Source organism: Saccopteryx leptura, chromosome 2 (genome assembly GCF_036850995.1).
Source record: "Saccopteryx leptura isolate mSacLep1 chromosome 2, mSacLep1_pri_phased_curated, whole genome shotgun sequence".
NCBI classification, from domain to species: domain Eukaryota; kingdom Metazoa; phylum Chordata; class Mammalia; order Chiroptera; family Emballonuridae; genus Saccopteryx; species Saccopteryx leptura.
The window spans coordinates 245,517,136-245,534,357 of NC_089504.1; the positions used below are offsets into that span (position 1 = coordinate 245,517,136).

At 47.0% G+C, this 17,222-nt stretch overlaps 2 protein-coding genes across 7 annotated transcripts in view; both read right to left on the reverse strand.

Moving 5' to 3' along the window:
* Positions 1-17,222, reverse strand: part of LOC136395739 (calcium/calmodulin-dependent protein kinase kinase 2-like) — a 1,028,348-nt gene that overhangs the window by 263,992 nt on the left and 747,134 nt on the right.
* Positions 1-17,222, reverse strand: part of LOC136395732 (maestro heat-like repeat-containing protein family member 7) — a 34,759-nt gene that overhangs the window by 16,966 nt on the left and 571 nt on the right. For all 6 annotated transcript variants that reach the window (XM_066370986.1, XM_066370985.1, XM_066370983.1 and 3 more), the window contains exons 2-11: positions 16,768-16,903; positions 16,213-16,310; positions 15,501-15,650; positions 13,948-14,102; positions 13,563-13,695; positions 12,336-12,529; positions 11,339-11,476; positions 11,012-11,129; positions 10,476-10,616; positions 10,029-10,163 (exon numbers count right to left, since the gene is read on the reverse strand). In XM_066370986.1, coding sequence (XP_066227083.1) covers positions 10,029-10,163; positions 10,476-10,616; positions 11,012-11,129; positions 11,339-11,476; positions 12,336-12,529; positions 13,563-13,695; positions 13,948-14,102; positions 15,501-15,650; positions 16,213-16,310; positions 16,768-16,903 — 1,398 coding nt within the window. The remainder of the gene's footprint in view (positions 1-10,028; positions 10,164-10,475; positions 10,617-11,011; positions 11,130-11,338; positions 11,477-12,335; positions 12,530-13,562; positions 13,696-13,947; positions 14,103-15,500; positions 15,651-16,212; positions 16,311-16,767; positions 16,904-17,222) is intronic.

Sequence of the window (17,222 nt, forward strand, 5' to 3'; positions counted from 1 at the left end):
GTTATGCTCTAAATAAAATTATTTAAATCTTTATTAGCTTGTGCTAATTAACAGTGATCCCAAAGAACTAAACTTTATACTCTTTCAGAGTATATTATATATTAAATGTACAAATACTCATTAAGCACCTATCATGAGCTAAACACAGTACTAAAAAACAGACATGATGTGACAAGATTGTCTCTGAATTTATAAGATACACAAAACAGACACTTTTAACAAGTTGAATATATACGTTATTTTTTGTGATTTGAATCATCACAAAGAGAGTGATGATTCAATAATGACAGTACTTTAATTAAAACAAAACCAAACAGAATCCAAGACAGCGGTGGAGCAGGTGGAACTTACACTCACCTCCTTTCAAGACCAAACTAGAATTACTATTCAACCTGTGGGTCCACCCAAGCCGTTTCCAGTAACCTTTCCATGCAAATAACTTCTCTTGCCTCACGCTTCAGACTTTTCTTAAACCTCTCAAACAAGCACCATCTGGCCTCTGCATATCCTGTACCACTGCTAAGTGGCCCCAGGCCGGGCACTAGCAGAGGCAGGCCTTCGTTCACAGTTTGGTCTCTCCTGGGCATCTCCAAGAGCAGTGAAAGTAGCAGCCATCTGCAGATTGCTCTATAGCTCATGCTGCATGGCCCCAGGCAGGGCACACATAGGTGGTAGTTGACCGTGAACCTCCCACGAGGCCGCAGACCCAGTTTACCCAGTGGACGATTTCAGACCGTGTCAAATTACTACCCTACCACCTCCACGAGCGACACACTGAAGAGGCTGACTTGGCCAGCACTAAGATTCAAGTCTTGCACAAAGGTTCTCTATTGGTAGTTGCGCCAATCCTCATAGTTGATCGACCTCAGAGTTAGTCCCTCCCAATGATGCCAACAGCAGTCAAGGCTCAAAACAACAGGACAGTGTACCCAGCCCAACATGGGCGCAGCTGGAGAGCCCAAGTCGGGTGACTTTGGAGGCTGTGCCCCTGGGCCCTCACAACACCCACTATACAAGGCCACGCTTCCAAATCTGGGAGATGTAGCTGCCCTACCTAATACATAGAAACACACATAGGGAAGAAGCCAAAGTTCAGAGAAAATGAAACATGTCCCAAAGGAAAGAACAAGAGAACTCTCCAGAAAAAGAATGAAATGAAATGGAGGCTACCAAACGACCAGATACAGGATGCAAAGAAAGAAGTGCTTATAAGGATGCTCAAGGAACTTAGAACTTTAACAGCATGTAAAAGGACATAGAAATCATTTAAAAAATTCAGAAATGAAGGATACACTAACTGAAATAAACAGTAATTTACAGAGAGTCAACGGTAAAGAAGATGAAGCCAAGAATCAAATCAGCAACTTGGAACACAAGGAAGCAGAAAACACCCAACCAGAACAGCAAAAAGAAAACAGAATCCAAACAAATGAAGACTGGCAGTAGCCTCTGGAGCAACTTGAAGCGTACCAACATTCGCATCATGGGGCTGCCAGGAGAAGAGAGAGAGATCAAGGAACTCAAAACCTATTTAAAAAAATAATAACAGAAAACTTCTCTAACCTGGGGAAGTAAATAGACACACAAGTGCAGGAAACACAGAAATAGAAACTTTGCAAGCCACAAGGGAGTGGCAAGAAATTAAAATCGATGAGAAGCAAGGACCTACGACCAAGATTACTCTCCCAGAAAAGTTATCGCTTAGATTTGAAGATTACCTAAAGAGCTTCCCAGACAGGAAACAGCTGAAGGAGTTGATCACCACCCAAGTATTATAAGAAACGTTAAAGGTTCTTTTTGAAGAAGGAGGAGAAGCCTGACCAGGTGGTGGCGCAATAGATAGAGCATCGGACTGGGATGCGGAGGACCCAGGTTCGAGACCCCGAGGTCGCCAGCTTGAGTGTGGGCTCATCTGGTTTGCGCAGACTCACCAGCTTGGACCCAAGGTCGCTGGCTCGAGCAAGGGGTTACTTGGTCTGCTGAAGGCCCACAGTCAAGGCACATATGAGAAAGCAATCAATAAACAACTAAGGTGTCACAACGAAAAACTAATGATTGATGCTTCTTATCTGTCTCCGTTCCTGTCTGTCTGTCCCCATCTATCCCTCTCTCTGACCCTCTGTGTCTCTGGAAAAAAAAAGGGGGGGGGGAGGAGGAAAGAGATAAAAAATATAAACAATAAAATAACCATAAATATATATCTATTAATAAATAAAAAGATAAACAAGCAGAATAGCAACAGACTCACATACCAAGAACATTTTGATTGATGTCACATGGGAGGGGGTTGGAGGGTGAGTGAAAAAGGTGAAGGGATTTATAAATACAAATTGGTTGTTACAGAATAGTCACGGGGATGTAAAAGTACAGCATAGAGTACACAGTCAATAATACTTTACAAACTATGTATGACATCAGATGGGTTCAAGACTAACCAGGATGAATAATTAGTAAATCATATAATGTCAAATCACTGGTCTATACTCCTGAAACTAACAGAATAATATGTCAAGATTAATTAAAAAATAATTAAAAGTAATCACCACCCCCCAAAAAACATCCATGCTGAACAACAAAGAGAAAGATGACTGAGAATGAACAGAATCTTGCAACTTATGGAACAAGAACAACAGGTCCAAAATTTCTGTCATCCAATTCCTATAAAGAGGTAAAGAGGGACTAAATGGAGGAGTCTATAACCAAGGATCACAGAAGCCACAATGAGACTGGTAGGAAGGGTGGAGACACAGAAAAGGGCTGCCTTACTCCCAGGAGTGAGCAGCAGCACAGGTTCTGGAGAGACTCTCACTGCGGGGAGGTTGGCCCTGAGAGGTGAGAGTCCGAAGCCCCAGGGAGGGCACCCCAGCCTAGAGCCCCAGACTCTAGAAGAGGATACCACATAGCATTTGGTGGTGAAAAGAGCCGAGATTTCTGTCTGTGAGAAAGAGACAGAGCTCTTAGAGATGCAGGCTCTGTCTTAAAGGGCCAGCACAGAAAATCTCATTCTCAGCCACTCACCTAGGCTCCAATGAAGAGAGGAGGACTGAGAGGGCTAGATGTATGTGAGGAGATTGTGAAGTTGGTGGCCCAGGAAGAGACACCACGGGAAATAGCTACTGGAACCCCTGTGCGGAGTCACTCACAAATACTGCAGTCACCATCTTTCTTGGGTGGAGAGTCCCCTCTGTGTGGCATCAGCCTTGGGGAAAGCAACTGCTCCACCCTAGGAATCTCTCTTGCCCCACCCTATGTAGCCTGGGCTGTTCTGAGAAGTAACCTAGGAAGCAGGGGGCACGTCAGTGACTCAGTTTTCTGGCACTGAGGCTGGAGCTCCCTCCTCCCCCACAGATGCTCCCGAGTCTATGACGGGTGCTTCCACCTCACGGGAGACTCAATAGAATCTGTCCTGACTGTAAGCAGACCACGTCTCTTGTCTCACCCACCGGACTCCTGGAGGCCACACACTACTGAGGTCTGTGGAAAAAGTCTGGACAGACTGACACGTGCAGCAGAGCCACAACTACCACCCTTTCTGATCCCTGAGTTGCCCCAGGCTCTAGACTCTATCAGACGTTTTATTTCAGTGGCTGAGCCCAATAAGCAGCCAGTAGACAGAGGTTGCAGGAGGTGGGGATCTCAGGAAACCCTGGCCTTTTGGGGCCTTCCCCCAGGACCAGTGTGGGTAAAAGGCAGCCTAGGTGTGTGGCTTGGTATTTCCAGGTGCACCTGGGCCCAGAAGAGGCAACCACAAACTCTAGATTGTTTGTAGCTCCAAGAAGATTGCTGAGAGCCAGTCATGGGCAGTGCCCCCCCACTGGTCTGCACCAGGTTCCCTTCACGGAGACCCAGGGCTGGCACATCCAGAGGCCACATGGAGAGATCATTGGTTCAAAACCTAATGACCTCTGCTGCCAAACCTCATCTGCCCTAAACCACCAAGCATGCAACCAGTAGAGGGGTTGGTGGGGTGAGGCCAGTCTGACCCCACACTGCAGTCTTTCAACAGGAGACTCCATGGGAAGACCATGCAGCTGCAAGAGGAGCAGCAGCTGAAAAGTGGAGGCAAATCTTATTAGGATTGGGGCTTTTACCAAGCTGCTGTCAACTCTAAGCAGGAGGAAGCTGATCCTTATATGAAGTTGGGCCCCTTCCACACTACCCAGGAACAGAAAATGCAGACCCAAACAGCAAACAGAGCAGTAGTTGTTGATAGTTAGCCCACAGCAAGTTAAAAACAATGGCTGACACCAACCCAAGACCCAGAACCAACACAACTAGTAGTGCGTGGCAGACAGCACTAATGCTAAACTCAGCGAGCTACATAGCAGCAATATATTTGCTGATTTATCTCCACAGGCAAATGAAATAAAAGACAGGATAAACAAATGGGACTATATCAAACTAAAAAGCTTTTGCACAGCTAAAGACAATATGAACAGAATAAAAAGACAAACTACACAATGGGAGAATATATTCGACAATTCGTCTGTTAAGGGGTTAATAACCAAAATTTATAAAGAACTTGTAAAACTCAACACCAGGAAGACAAACAATACAATCCAAAAATGGGCAAAAGAAATGAATCGACACTTCTCCAAAGAGGACGTACAGATGGCCAATAGGCATATGAAAAAAAGCTCAACATCATTAATCATTAGAGAAATGCAAATTAAAACCACAATGAGATATCACCTTACACCAGTCAGAATGGCGCTCATCAACAAAACAACACAGAATAAGTGCTGACAAGGATGTGGAGAAGAGGGGACCCGCCTGCACTGCTGATGGGAATGCAGACTGGTGTAGCCACTGTGGAAAACAGTATGGAGATTCCTCAAGAAATTAAAAATGGGCCTGACCAGGCAGTGGAGCAGTGGATAAAGCGTCAGACTGGGATGCGGAGGACCCAGGTTCAAGGTTGCCAGCTTGAGCGCGGGCTCATCTGGTTTAAGCAAAAGCTCACCAGCTTGGACCCAGGGTTGCTGGCTCAAGCAAGGGGGGTTACTCGGTCTGCTGTAGCCCTATGGTCAAGGCACATATGAGAAAGCAATCAATGAGCAACTAAGGTGTCACAACGAAAAACTGATGATTGATGCTTCTCATCTCTCTCCGTTCCTGTCTGTCCCTCTCTCTGACTCTCTCTGTCCTGGTTAAAAAAAAAAAAAAATTAAAAAAATTAAGAAAATTAAAAATGGAACTGCCTTTTGACCCAGCTATCCCACTTTTAGGAATATACCCCAAGAACACTATAGCACTGTTTCAAAAGGAGAAATGCACCCCCATGTTTATGGCAGCATTGTTCACAATAGCGAAGATCTGGAAACAGCCCAAGTGTCCGTCAGAGGACGAGTGGATTAAAAAGCTTTGGTATATACATATACTATGGAATACTACTCAGCCATAAGAAATGATGACATTGGATCATTTACAATAACATGGATGGACCTTGATAACATTATACTGAGTGAAATAAGTAAATCAGAAAAAAACTAAGAACTATATGATTCCATACATAGGTGGGACATAAAAATGAGACTCAGAGACATGGACAAGAGTGTGGGGGTTACGGGGTGGGGGGGGAGGAGAGGGAGAAGGTTGGGGGAGGGGAGGGGCACAAAGAAAACCAGATAGAAGGTGACGGAAGACAATTTGACTTTGGGTGATGGGTATGCAACATCATCAAATGTCAAAATAACCTGGAGATGTTTTCTCTGAACATATGTACCCTGCTTTATCAATGTCACCCCATTAAATTAATAAAAATAATAATCAATTTAAAAAATAACACCTTCCTTGAAACAAATGAAAAGGAACATACAACAACCCAAAAACTATGGGACACAGCAAAAGCAGTCCTGAGAGGGAAGTTCATAGCATTAGAGTCATACCTTCAGAAGAAAAAACTCAAATAAACAACCTAACCCTGCACCTACATAAAAGAACTAGAAAAAGACCAACAAATAAAGCCCAGAGGAAGCAGAAGGAAAGAAATAATAAAGATCAGAGTGGAAATAAATGACATAGAGGCTAAAAACAATACAAAAGATCGATGAAATCAAGAGCTGGTTCTTTGCAGCGGTAGAGCGTCGGCCTAGCGTGCGGAGGACCCGGGTTCGATTCCCAGCCAGGGCACAGAGGAGAAGCACCCATTTGCTTCTCCACCCCTCCGCCGCGCTTTCCTCTCTGTCTCTCTCTTCCCCTCCCGCAGCCAAGGCTCCATTGGAGCAAAGATGGCCCGGGCGCTGGGGATGGCTCTGTGGCCTCTGCCTCAGGCGCTAGAGTGGCTCTGGTCGCAACATGGTGACGCCCAGGACTGGCAGAGCATCGCCCCCTGGTGGGCAGAGCGTCGCCCCTGGTGGGCGTGCCGGGTGGATCCCGGTCGGGCGCATGCGGGAGTCTGTCAGACTGTCTCTCCCTGTTTCCAGCTTCAGAAAAATTAAAAAAAAAAAAAAAAAAAAAAAGAGCTGGTTCTTTGAAAAGGTAAACAAAATTGAGAAACCTTGAACCAAACTGATCAAGAAAAAAAGAGAGAGCCCAAATAAATAAAATTAGAAATGAAACTGAAGAAGTAACTACTGAAACCACAAAAATACAAAGGACTGTAAAAAAATACTATGAACATTTTTATGTCAAAAAGTTGGACAACCGGTCCTGGCTGGTTTGCTCAGTGGTAGAGTGTTGGCCCAGAGAGGGGAGGTTCTGGATTCAATTCCCAGCCAGGGCACACAGGAGAGGCCCATCTGCCTCTCCACGCTTCCCCCTCTCCTTTCTCTCTACCTCTCTCTTCCCCACCTGCAGCCAAGGCTCTAATGGAGCAAAGTTGGCCCGGGCACTGAGGATAGCTCCATGACCTCTACCTCAGGCACTAGAATGGCTCCAGTTGCAACGGAGCAATGTCCCAGATGGGCAGAGCATCGCCCCTTAGTGGGCATGCTGGGTGGAACCCGGTCAGGTGCATGCAGGAGTCTGTCTCTCTGCCTCCCCGCTTCTCACTTCAAAAAAATACAATAAAAAATAAAAAAGGGGGAAAGGAATTGAATAGACACTTCTCCAAAGAGTACATACAGATGGCCAATAAGCCTATGAAAAAATGTTCAATGTCACTAATCATCAGAGACAGGCAAATTTAACCCACAATGAGATACCACCTCAAAACTTCCAGAATGGCTCTCATTAACAAATCAACACACAAGTGCTGACAAGGGTGTGGAGAAAAGAGAACCCTCCTGCACTTCTGGTGGAAATTCAGACTTGTACAGCCACTGTGGAAAGCTATTATTTCTTCAAAAAATTAAAAGTGGAACTGCCTTTTGACCCAGCTATCCCACTTTTAGGAATATATTGTAAGAATCCCAAAACAGTGACTCAAAAAAAGATATGCACCCCCATTTTTTATGCACCCCCATTTTTATCGCAGCATTGTTTACAATAGCCAAGATCTGGATACAGCCCAAGTGTCCATCAGTGGATGAGAGGATAAAAAAAGCTGTGGTACATACAGTATACACAATGGAATACTATAGGGTCATGAAAAAGAAAGAACTCTAAACTTTTGTGAGTTTGAGTTCTTGGAGATGATTATGCTAAGTGAAATATGCCAGGGAGAGAAAGACAAATATCAGATGATCTCACTTGTATGTGGAATCTAATGAACACGGTGAACCGAGGAACAGAATAGAGGCAGAGACGAGGTTATGGGGAACAGAGGGACAGCAGTCAGAGGTGGGGTGAGGGGACAGGGTCAGAGAAGGTGAAGGGATTATATATACATAACACACAGATACAGATAACAGGACAGCAAATCCCAGAGGGAAGGGGGGAGGGGGAAAGAGGATAAAGGGGGCACATTTTGGGGGGTGAAGGAAGATGTTATATTGAGTGGGACACCTGAATCCAAATTAACACAATAAATTAAAATTTTTAATAAAAATATTTTAAAAAATAAAAGCAACAACAAAAAAAGAGGTACGGAATGTGGCGCTGAAACAATTGTGAAGAAATACGGGCTAGGCTGGCTGCTGGGTCCTGCTGCTGCTGTCAAAAGGATGCTCAGCAGAACTGTCCCACGACTCCACCCACCCACCCCGCATCCTGAGACCACACCGGGGAGATGGCCTCTGAGTGCAAGTTGCTGATGAAATATGGTAGGTCGCACTTTTTATGATAAGAAAGTTAGGAAGTGGTCCACAAGAGAAGAAGTCAAGAAAAGAAAGAAGGCTGTCATGTTTTTGTCTCTGTACAGACAAAGAGTACATCATTAGAGAAGAAGGCAAGAGATCTTGGTTGCAGATGTTGATGTAACCATAATGGGTCCTTTTCAAGCACTTTGTGGGGATGCTTCCTGAGAAAAAAATTGTTGCTATACTTTGTATGATGAAAGCTTTGAAACCAAAGAATCCAGAAAAGAGGATCTGATGGGGGTTTGGGGGACAGGAGGGCACCAGAGCCAGAACCGTACCTCTGAGAAGTAAAATGATCCAGGCGAGCTCCAAGGATGTGATCGAAAAGAAATCTCAAGGCATAAAACGCGAATGTCAAACAAATGGGCCCAAGACCTCAATCAGGCTTCTACTGCTAAAAAGCTAAGCGCGATTCTCAATTGTAGTTTTTGAAGGATGCCCTGTGTAGATCATTGTTCAGTGCCTCAAATCAAAAACTTCCATGTTTAATGTTATCTTGCTGTGTAAATAAAGCAAATATGTTTAAGCCAGGGACTCAAGAAGAGTAAGCGATCTTGGCATCTGTTAGAGTAAATGGTATGTTCTATAAACATGTGCAAACAGCCCTAAATAAATTAAAAATCTGAAGTTAAAAGGAAAGAAAGAATGGCTAACAACTTTCCAAGTTTGGTAAAAGACAGAAACTCTGTAAACCCCAAATAGGCTAAACCAAATTCATTCTGACACATCCTAAACTGCTGAAAATTAAAGACAAATGAGAAGCAAATAAAGGCATTTTCAGACAATGACTGAAAGCATTTACTATTAACAGACCCTCACTGAAGAAGCCACAAAGGAAGAAAAAATAATCTAGGAGGAGGAGACAGCTATTAAAAGGAAAGGTAAACAAAGAAATTGTAAACACATGAGTAAATCTAAACAAGGATTGAGTGTATAAAATAACAATGATGATGTTAAAGACCAAATTTGGAGATTTTAAAAGAATGTAAACTAAAATATTAAAAAAATATTAATATAAGAAACGGAAGAGTGTAATCAAAGTTAAAGCATTCTAAGGTTCTTATATTGTTTGGATGAAGGACAGAAATTATCTTTAGGCTTTAACTCAAATATACGTGTTGGATCTTTAAAGTAACTGAAAAATAGCAGAATTAGATATCGAGCCTGTCATCATGTGCCATCATCTTAGAGATGATGAAACTGATACAAAGATAGTTCAAATCTAAGGTTCAAAAATTAAAAAGTTAAAGACACCAGAACAGAAGTGATGTAAACATGCATCTCTGATGTCAAGTTCCTTTAGCTCAAACATTCCATGATCTGTAAGGAGGGCGAGACATGGAGTGGACTGAAATTGATCCAGAAAATTCAAATTTCTGAGCCTTTCAGTTCTCCTTACAATGCTCCTAGCATTCTAGAGTGCTGGTGTTATTTGGAAGGAAGGCAGAAGTCATGAGTTCTTTCCCCACTCCTTAAGTTTGGAGGAGAAGATCCTTCAAGTCAGAACAAATTTCATAGCAACATGTCGCTTTTTTCCTTCAGTGGCTCCTTCAGGGAACTTGTGGTTAGAGAGTAAGAGGATGACTGCATGCTACATCTGTATGAAATAGGGAATGAATTCTGGACCTGACCAATGCACTACTTCAAGTAGCCAAGTCTCCTTTTCCTGCCTCTCAGTGATTGCAGCCTTCCCACCACAGCCCCATAGCCCTGCCCCAACCCCTTCATTCAGCTGTCAGGGGTCATCTTCAGCCCCAGCCCACACTGTTCCCAGCTACTCCTACAAACTTAGGCCCGTGCATCATTGATGAGCAGCCACAGTTGCTTGGAGATGCTGTGAAAGATCACCTTGCTGTTCCCTCCATGACCACAGCGGATGAGGTTCTGTAGGGTCTTCACAGCCTGGACTGTCACTGACACTCGCATCTCGTTCTTCAGGAGGTCTGTCAGTAATGGAACCAGGCTCTTCAGAGACTCTGACTTCTGGAGAAAGGCAGAGACCACTTACAATCTGGGATCATGCAACACATTAGGGACAGGGCTTTGAGATAACAGACGGTAACTAAGAGAAACAGACATAAGGAATCTAGGGGCTGGATATGCCGAGAAAGTGGACCGTTGGCGCCAGGGTGTTTGGGAGATCAGATGGCCAGGCTATGTAAGTCTACACACTGGAGGCTGTACTGCCCCAGGATGAGTTGGAGAATATACTAAGCCCTGGGTATTAAGAGACCCAAAAGAGGTGGATTAAACAGCTCAGAGACTAACACTTGATTCCCATTTGGCCCCTCTTACATTTCCTGGGTGTGCTGTCAGGTTACTGATTCCACAAAGCCCAATTTCCTTCATGATGCGGTTGGGCTCCTTGATCCACTTCCTGAGATTGCCCACAAAGTCTTGCCCTGGAGTCTCAGTCACTGATTGGTCCCTGAGGAGCTGTGGGTGGAAGGAGACTTTAGCTACAGATGGAAAAAGTTATGGGTGCCTTGGACCTGCCTCTGCCCTCCCGGAGGCTCCAAACTCAGAAAAGAACTCTGAGCAGCTGAGAGCAGGGGCAGGTCTGTACACCTGTGGTAGAGACTAAGGCAGTGGGGTATAATGCTGATAACGTTTGCATTTCCGACCTCATGCTGGGATCCCAGGGTCATTCTGGGAGGACTGGAGCTGCTGATCCCCTCCCAGGCTTTCCCTTTTTGACCAGGCTCCTGAAGTGGCAGGGAAGGAAACCCCACTTCAGATGGCTCAAGTCCATTATTTCCACTTTCCGGGGCAAGTTAGGTAAGTTTTCTGTTAAAGGCAATGAATGGCTAGTCCTCTCCCGAGGCACCCACCTGTGCATAGACTGCCCTGGCCACAACCTTCTGATCACTATCTGAGCTGCTGATCAAGTTTGTCACAAGGTTCAGCATTTCGTGCAGCATGGCTGGTTCACAGTTCTTCACGATGCCGCTGGAGTGGGACAGAGAAGCCAAGTGTTGCTGAGTGGGGGCGGGGGAGGTGGCAAGGAAACAGTGTGCACAGAGCAGGGAAAACGTGAGGGCCGAGGTCTGGGAGATGAGAAAGGGAGGTTTAAAGGCTGCTGTATTTGAGTGCTGAGCCCTGGAAAGTGGGGTTAGGGAGCTGGAATTGTATTAGGCTCACTAGACAAATGGTCTCACCTTGTCAGTTCCATGATCCCTAGGTAGCAAAACCTGGGGCAGATCAGTAGATCCCAGCACTTATGCTGATCTGCATGGACCATCACTCCTTCATTTGAACCTGCTAATACCACCATCTTCACTATCTCCAGGGCACAGCTGAAAGCCAAACATCAGGGGGCTTGTGACAAGAAAGAGACAGATGGATGGACAAGGGGTTATGTGCTAGTGTGCATCCTTATGCCGGCAAGCCGGGAGACAGTTCCCTACTCTGGTGGCCAGCTGGGTTCTGCTTTCCAGCTGGTAAAAATCTGTGGCTCTATGGAACCCATGTCCACTTGCTCGTCTGCTCACCCCTTCAACCTTGGTGCTCATCCAACCACAGAGTCTCTTTAAAGAGACCACTGGGATACTCTAGTACCATAGTTTTCAACTTCTGCTCTCCAGCTCGTAGAAGGGTAAGATCTCTCTTCACCTCCACACCCACCATTTCACAATGTCTCTGGCTACTGGTTTTATTTTATTGTACCATTTTATGCAAAAGTTCACTTGAATAGAATACCTTGAGGTTTAAAAAAACAAAAAGGTATGACAACCACAAATTTAGGAATCCAACCTAATTTTACTGCAGAAAACAGTAGTGACTTCCACAAGATGGCATAGCTAATGTCAAAGCTAACCCAGACATTACCAGTTTGAAAATCCTTACGTGCATGGAGATGTATGTAGTCTTACCTTGTCATTTGCCATCTAATTGAACCTTTTCACGTGCAGAGTTTTGAACATACATGTGAAATGTTGAGTGAATCTCAAGAGTGCATGCAAGCAAGGGTAATGAGAAACTTGAAAACATGTGAGAACACTCCAGCACATGATGCTTCAACATCCACACCGATATTCTATCTCTACTCCTCTGCCGTTCCCCTCCTCAGCATCCCTAGGGGACCAGCATTCAGTTGAACAGGGCCCTCTGACGTTGACTAGTTTCATTCCTCCATTGCACCAGGGTTAGTCTTACCGTTTAGGGTCAAAGGTCTTGCTTTTGCTGCCTGGGCCCTCATCCTTACTGTAAACCACAATCTCCTCGGGATCTTTTTGTTTAACCACCCAGTGGAGATGACGCAGCAAAGCCAGCAACAGCTGTGGGTATAGTTCCTGGATGGCCTTGTGGCACAGGGACCCAGATAGCATCTCATACAAGGCACATGCCACCTGGGGGAGAATGCATGGAAAGAGGTAAGAAGAATTGACTAGGCATGGTGAGGACATAAAATGGTCCCATAAACCCACACATTGAGTCCAGTTCTGCCTTTCCCAGTAACTGCCCAAAAGGGACACTTTACTCTGACTTGGACTTCTAAGAAGCAGACAAAGACTGAAAGCCCTCAGCTAAACCCTGGGGACGGAAGGGGCCATACATAAGGGGCTTTTCCCCTATCCTCCAACACTGGAAAATGAAAAGCAGCCCTGGCAGTTGGTTCAGTGGTAGAGTGTCAGGCTGGCATGACAAATCCCAGGTTTGATTCCCAGTCAGGGCACACAGGAGAAGCGACCATCTGCTTCTCCTCCCCTAACTCTACCTTCTTTTTCCCTCCTGCAGCCTTGGCTTGAATGGTTTAAGCAAGTTGACCCTGGGTGCTGAGGATGGCACCTCGGCCATGCCTCAGGTGCTAAAATAGCTGGCTGCCAAGCAACAGAGCAGAGGTCCCAGATGCGCAGAGAATCGCCATTCTGGGGCTTGTTGGGTAAATCCAAGTCAGGGCTCATGCAGGAGTCTGTCTCTCTGCCTCTCCACCCTCACATAATTTAAAGCGTGCGCGCACACGCACATACACACACACCTCTAAATTTTCAGCAGAAAATAATTTGGGATGTAATTTGTCCACCCCAATTTCAGGCAAACAGATGTCATCTTCCACACACACCCCCATACCACAGGCCAGGCCCCAGAAAAATGAGTGCCAGTCCTAAAACCAGGAGACAGAAAAATCTCACTAACTCTAAACATCAGTTTGTCCAGGACATGGGACTGATCCCTGCCCTTTCCACACGATGCAGTTCTTGGATGTACAAGTACAGGGTACAGTGTTAAGTGTGCGTGCAGTATCAGTGAGCCCACAGTTAACCCTCTCTTCTTCACTCCTCTCTAACACCTGCTCCCATCCTTCAGGTGCCCTTTAATCTTCAGCTCCCTTCCCAGGGTCGACACAGTGAGTCTCTGGCCCCCTCGCACCCGCGTGCTCACCGGATCAGGCTGGGAGTCCCTCTTTGTCCTTTCCTCTATGGAGTGGTTTTCCAGGATGCCTATGAGCAGCTGCAGGACCTTGACTGTGCTCTTTTCCTGGGTGCCAAACGCGTTCCACAGGGCCAGAAGGGTTCTGTTGGACGCAGACACAGCTATGTCACGGGCCCTGGTTACCACATTCCTAGAACCAGCCTGGTCGCGGGCCTATGAAGGGCTGGTTCTCAGGTTCTAGAGGGAGTGACACCCAAGAGGACTTGGCCAGAAACCATGAGGTCTGATTAACATCAAAAAGAAGGCATCCCGGCGCAGTGATTGTTATCATGGGCATGGGTTGGAGCAGGAAGCATTTACTGAGATGGACAATGGGCTCCTGGGCAGGGGTTACCTATCCCAGGGGAAGGGCTTCTTGAGCAGCATGGGCACGACGGTGTGGGTGTTGCTGCCTGCCAGCGAGCACATGGCCCGAAGGGTCTCCTTCTCAGTGTCGTGCTCCAGCTGCAACCTGAGCAGACACAGGATGTTCTCCACAATTTCCTTCACCTACAGGGTAGAGCCAGAAGAACCTCAGTCATTCCTTCTTTACTTCCTTTCTTCCCCCTCCTTCTCTACCCAATCCTCAAACTCAGGGAGCCTACTGGCCAATCTGTCAGTGACTCTTCTTAAGGCCAGTTCTGGGGTGCCAGACCCAGACCAGCAGAAACCACAAAAGGAATTCCAGAATGTTGTGCCAAAGCCCACTAGAGCAAATACCTGCCCACAGCCCTAAAGGCAGAGGGGACCCGCAGGCGACTCAGGAGACACAGGATCCCTCCTGAAGAAAGGCAAAGGCCCTGGAGACACTCAGGGCTTTCCCTCCCAGCTAAGATCAACTTCCACCCATGAAACTGCAGGGACAGCCTGGCCTGTGGCAGCGCAGTGGATTAAGAAGCAACGACCTGGAACGCTGAGGTCACCCGTTCCAATCCCTGGGCTTGCCTAGTCAAGGTGCATATGGGAGTTGATGCTTCCTCCCCCGTTCTCTCTCTCTCTCTCTCTCTCTCTCTCTAAAAGTGAGTAAGTAAAATCTAATATAAAATAGAGAGAGAGAGAGGCAGAGGGAGGGAGGGAGGGAGAGAGAGAGAGAGAGAGAGAGAGAGAGAGGAGAAGGAAAGGGAAGGGAAGGGAAGGGAAAAGAAGTGAAAAGAAAAAAGAAAACTGCAGAGACAGGGGCATTGCATGTGGAAGGACCATAAGGCTCTTGTCTGGCCCTCAAATCTCTAATCTCCAAACCTCAGGGAAGCCCATTTTATCAGAATACCTAAAGGACACCCCCATGGTGTCCTTCCATTTCTGGAATCTGGGCCAGGCGAGTCACATAAATGACGGGAGGCAATGGGTGTCTGGGGGTGGGGGACAGGAGGGTCTGGAGAGCCAATGTTTATATAACGGGGATGGTAGCCACACACAGTTGCCCTATGTGACCCCATTTTAAAGTGTTTGTTTTTCAATGCAATGAGAAATGTAGAGTTTTTCATGCTAAACCTTCCCAGTTTTACGTTTGCCTAAAAGAAAATTTACGCAAAGGTCAGAACCATTCTGTGAGCTTGTTAGCAATCCACAGCCTTACCCTTCACAGTAGTCTGAGCCCCCTGCCACTCCCGGGATTCAGGGTCAATCCCCCAACAATGCCTATGCCCCTTCACAGACTGGTCATTTACTGAGGAATCGGCCACCAGGTAGGAGGCACTGCAGTTACAGACTCAGGATTACAATGTCAGAGCTCAGAGTGGGACCACAGAGAAAATCTAGTGCCAGCCTACTTGTGAGAAGTGAATGAATTAAAGCCAAATGAGGACAGGGATGTGCCCAAGGTCCCCCAGCTGGTCAGTCACAGAGTTAGTGGAAGTGCCCAGAGCTCTTGGCTTTCAGGACAGAGCTCCCACCATTGCACCACACTACCTCTATGATGTCTGTGCCCCGCTCCTCCATGAGAGCACTCATCAACTGGGCTGAAGCCACAGACACCTCGGCCCTGCTGTCGGTCAGGTCCTCCTCTGCCATCAGCACCAGGTTGGTGAGCTGGGTCTGAGTGAAGAACTCAGCAAACGCCTGCAAAAGGGAGGAAGCGGGCTGGAAGCGGGGTCCCCTGCATGAAATAGCCTGTGCCATCCCCCCTGGTTGGGGAGGGCTCCTCCGGGGACGTGATGTGCTTTTGTCCTAGGCCTGTGCTGCCGGCCCAGCTCCTAGAAGACTCGCTCACTGGGCTGGCGTGTTTGGGGATGGGGGAAAGAGAACTCTGACCTCAGATGCCGTGTGGGCTCAGAGGTCAGTGTTTGCAGAGCAGAGCACCGGGACAGGAGGGCTGGGGCTGAGACCCGCACTGCCATCTCTCTGAGGCACAGGTTGAGTCTACACATTGCTCACAAAGCACCGTTAGCACGAAGCAAGTGCTTCTGGGCGGGCGAGTAACAAGGAAGGAGCAGGGCCCATGATGCTCAAGGGGAACAGAGGGCAGCGTGTGGCAGGAAACCTCCCCCAAAGGAAAAGTTCCCATCTAGTAATGGAAGGGGAAGGGAGATGGGATCAGAGAGTCCCACCCCAGGAGGCTATAACACCATGTGGATGAGAGGCCCAGGCTCCCCCTACTTTGTCTCTGGTCCTGACGCCTCACCTTTGCAATCTCAAAGGTATTCTGGTTGAAAACGTTGGCACTATAAACTTCTATCTTGCCATCATCTTCCCGCAAGCCAGATGTCTTCCTCTGCATCTCTGAAACAAAGACAATGGGCCCGACCCCTCAGACACTCAGAAGGCATCCTAGCTCCCCGCTTCCCCACCTTGTACCCTCAAATTCCAACCGAACTAAGTCAGCTGGGGCTATGTACATCTAGTGGGGCTGAGAGAGGAGCAATGGGAATTAATGTCCTCGAGGAAGGCTGGGGGCTGAGGTCAAAGGAACCCCCACATTACCTGCCTCAGAGTAGAGACAGGGTGGGGTAAAAGTATGGGGCTCAACCAGAGGAGGAGAAAAGATGTCAAAAATCTGTTTCCCGTGTTGGTGTTTTCTCCCAAGAGATTATCTGTGGATGGTCGGGGGCAGGTTGCTCAAAGGAAATGCGGTACTCAGGTAGCTTCTTGGCTGTCACTCTTCTGGGACTGGGTGTGTGGGGACGGCCGGGCCTAGGTGGGAGGCTGGAGGGGGGGTGACAGAGAGGGTTCCCCATACTCTTTTTCCGCAAGAGGACACAGTAGAGTTGGTAGACAGCCTTCGAAGACTGGAAGCGAATACTGGCCGCTGGGTGCTGGCAGTGCTTGGCCAGCAGCATTACCAAGTTCTCCAGCTGGGTGAACTCAATTTCCATCTGGGGAGAAAAGCGGAAGTCAGAAGTCATCCCAGCCATGCCCTTTAGGCTGAGCTGTCACAGGAAACGAAGTAGGGGGTGGGAATGCCCATGTCAGAGACAGGAAAGGTGAAATTAGGTGAGGTGAACGGCAGTGAATGTAGACTGGTGAATTGTGGCCATAAAGGACATAAGGGATCACAGTTTTTAAATAACCTTACTTTCCCCCCTTCTTTGCCTCTTGACACCCCACTCATCTGTCAAGCCTACCTCAAATGCCTCCTCCCCAATAAAGCTATCCCTGACCCCCTCACTTGGAACTGTTTAGGTCTTTCATTCT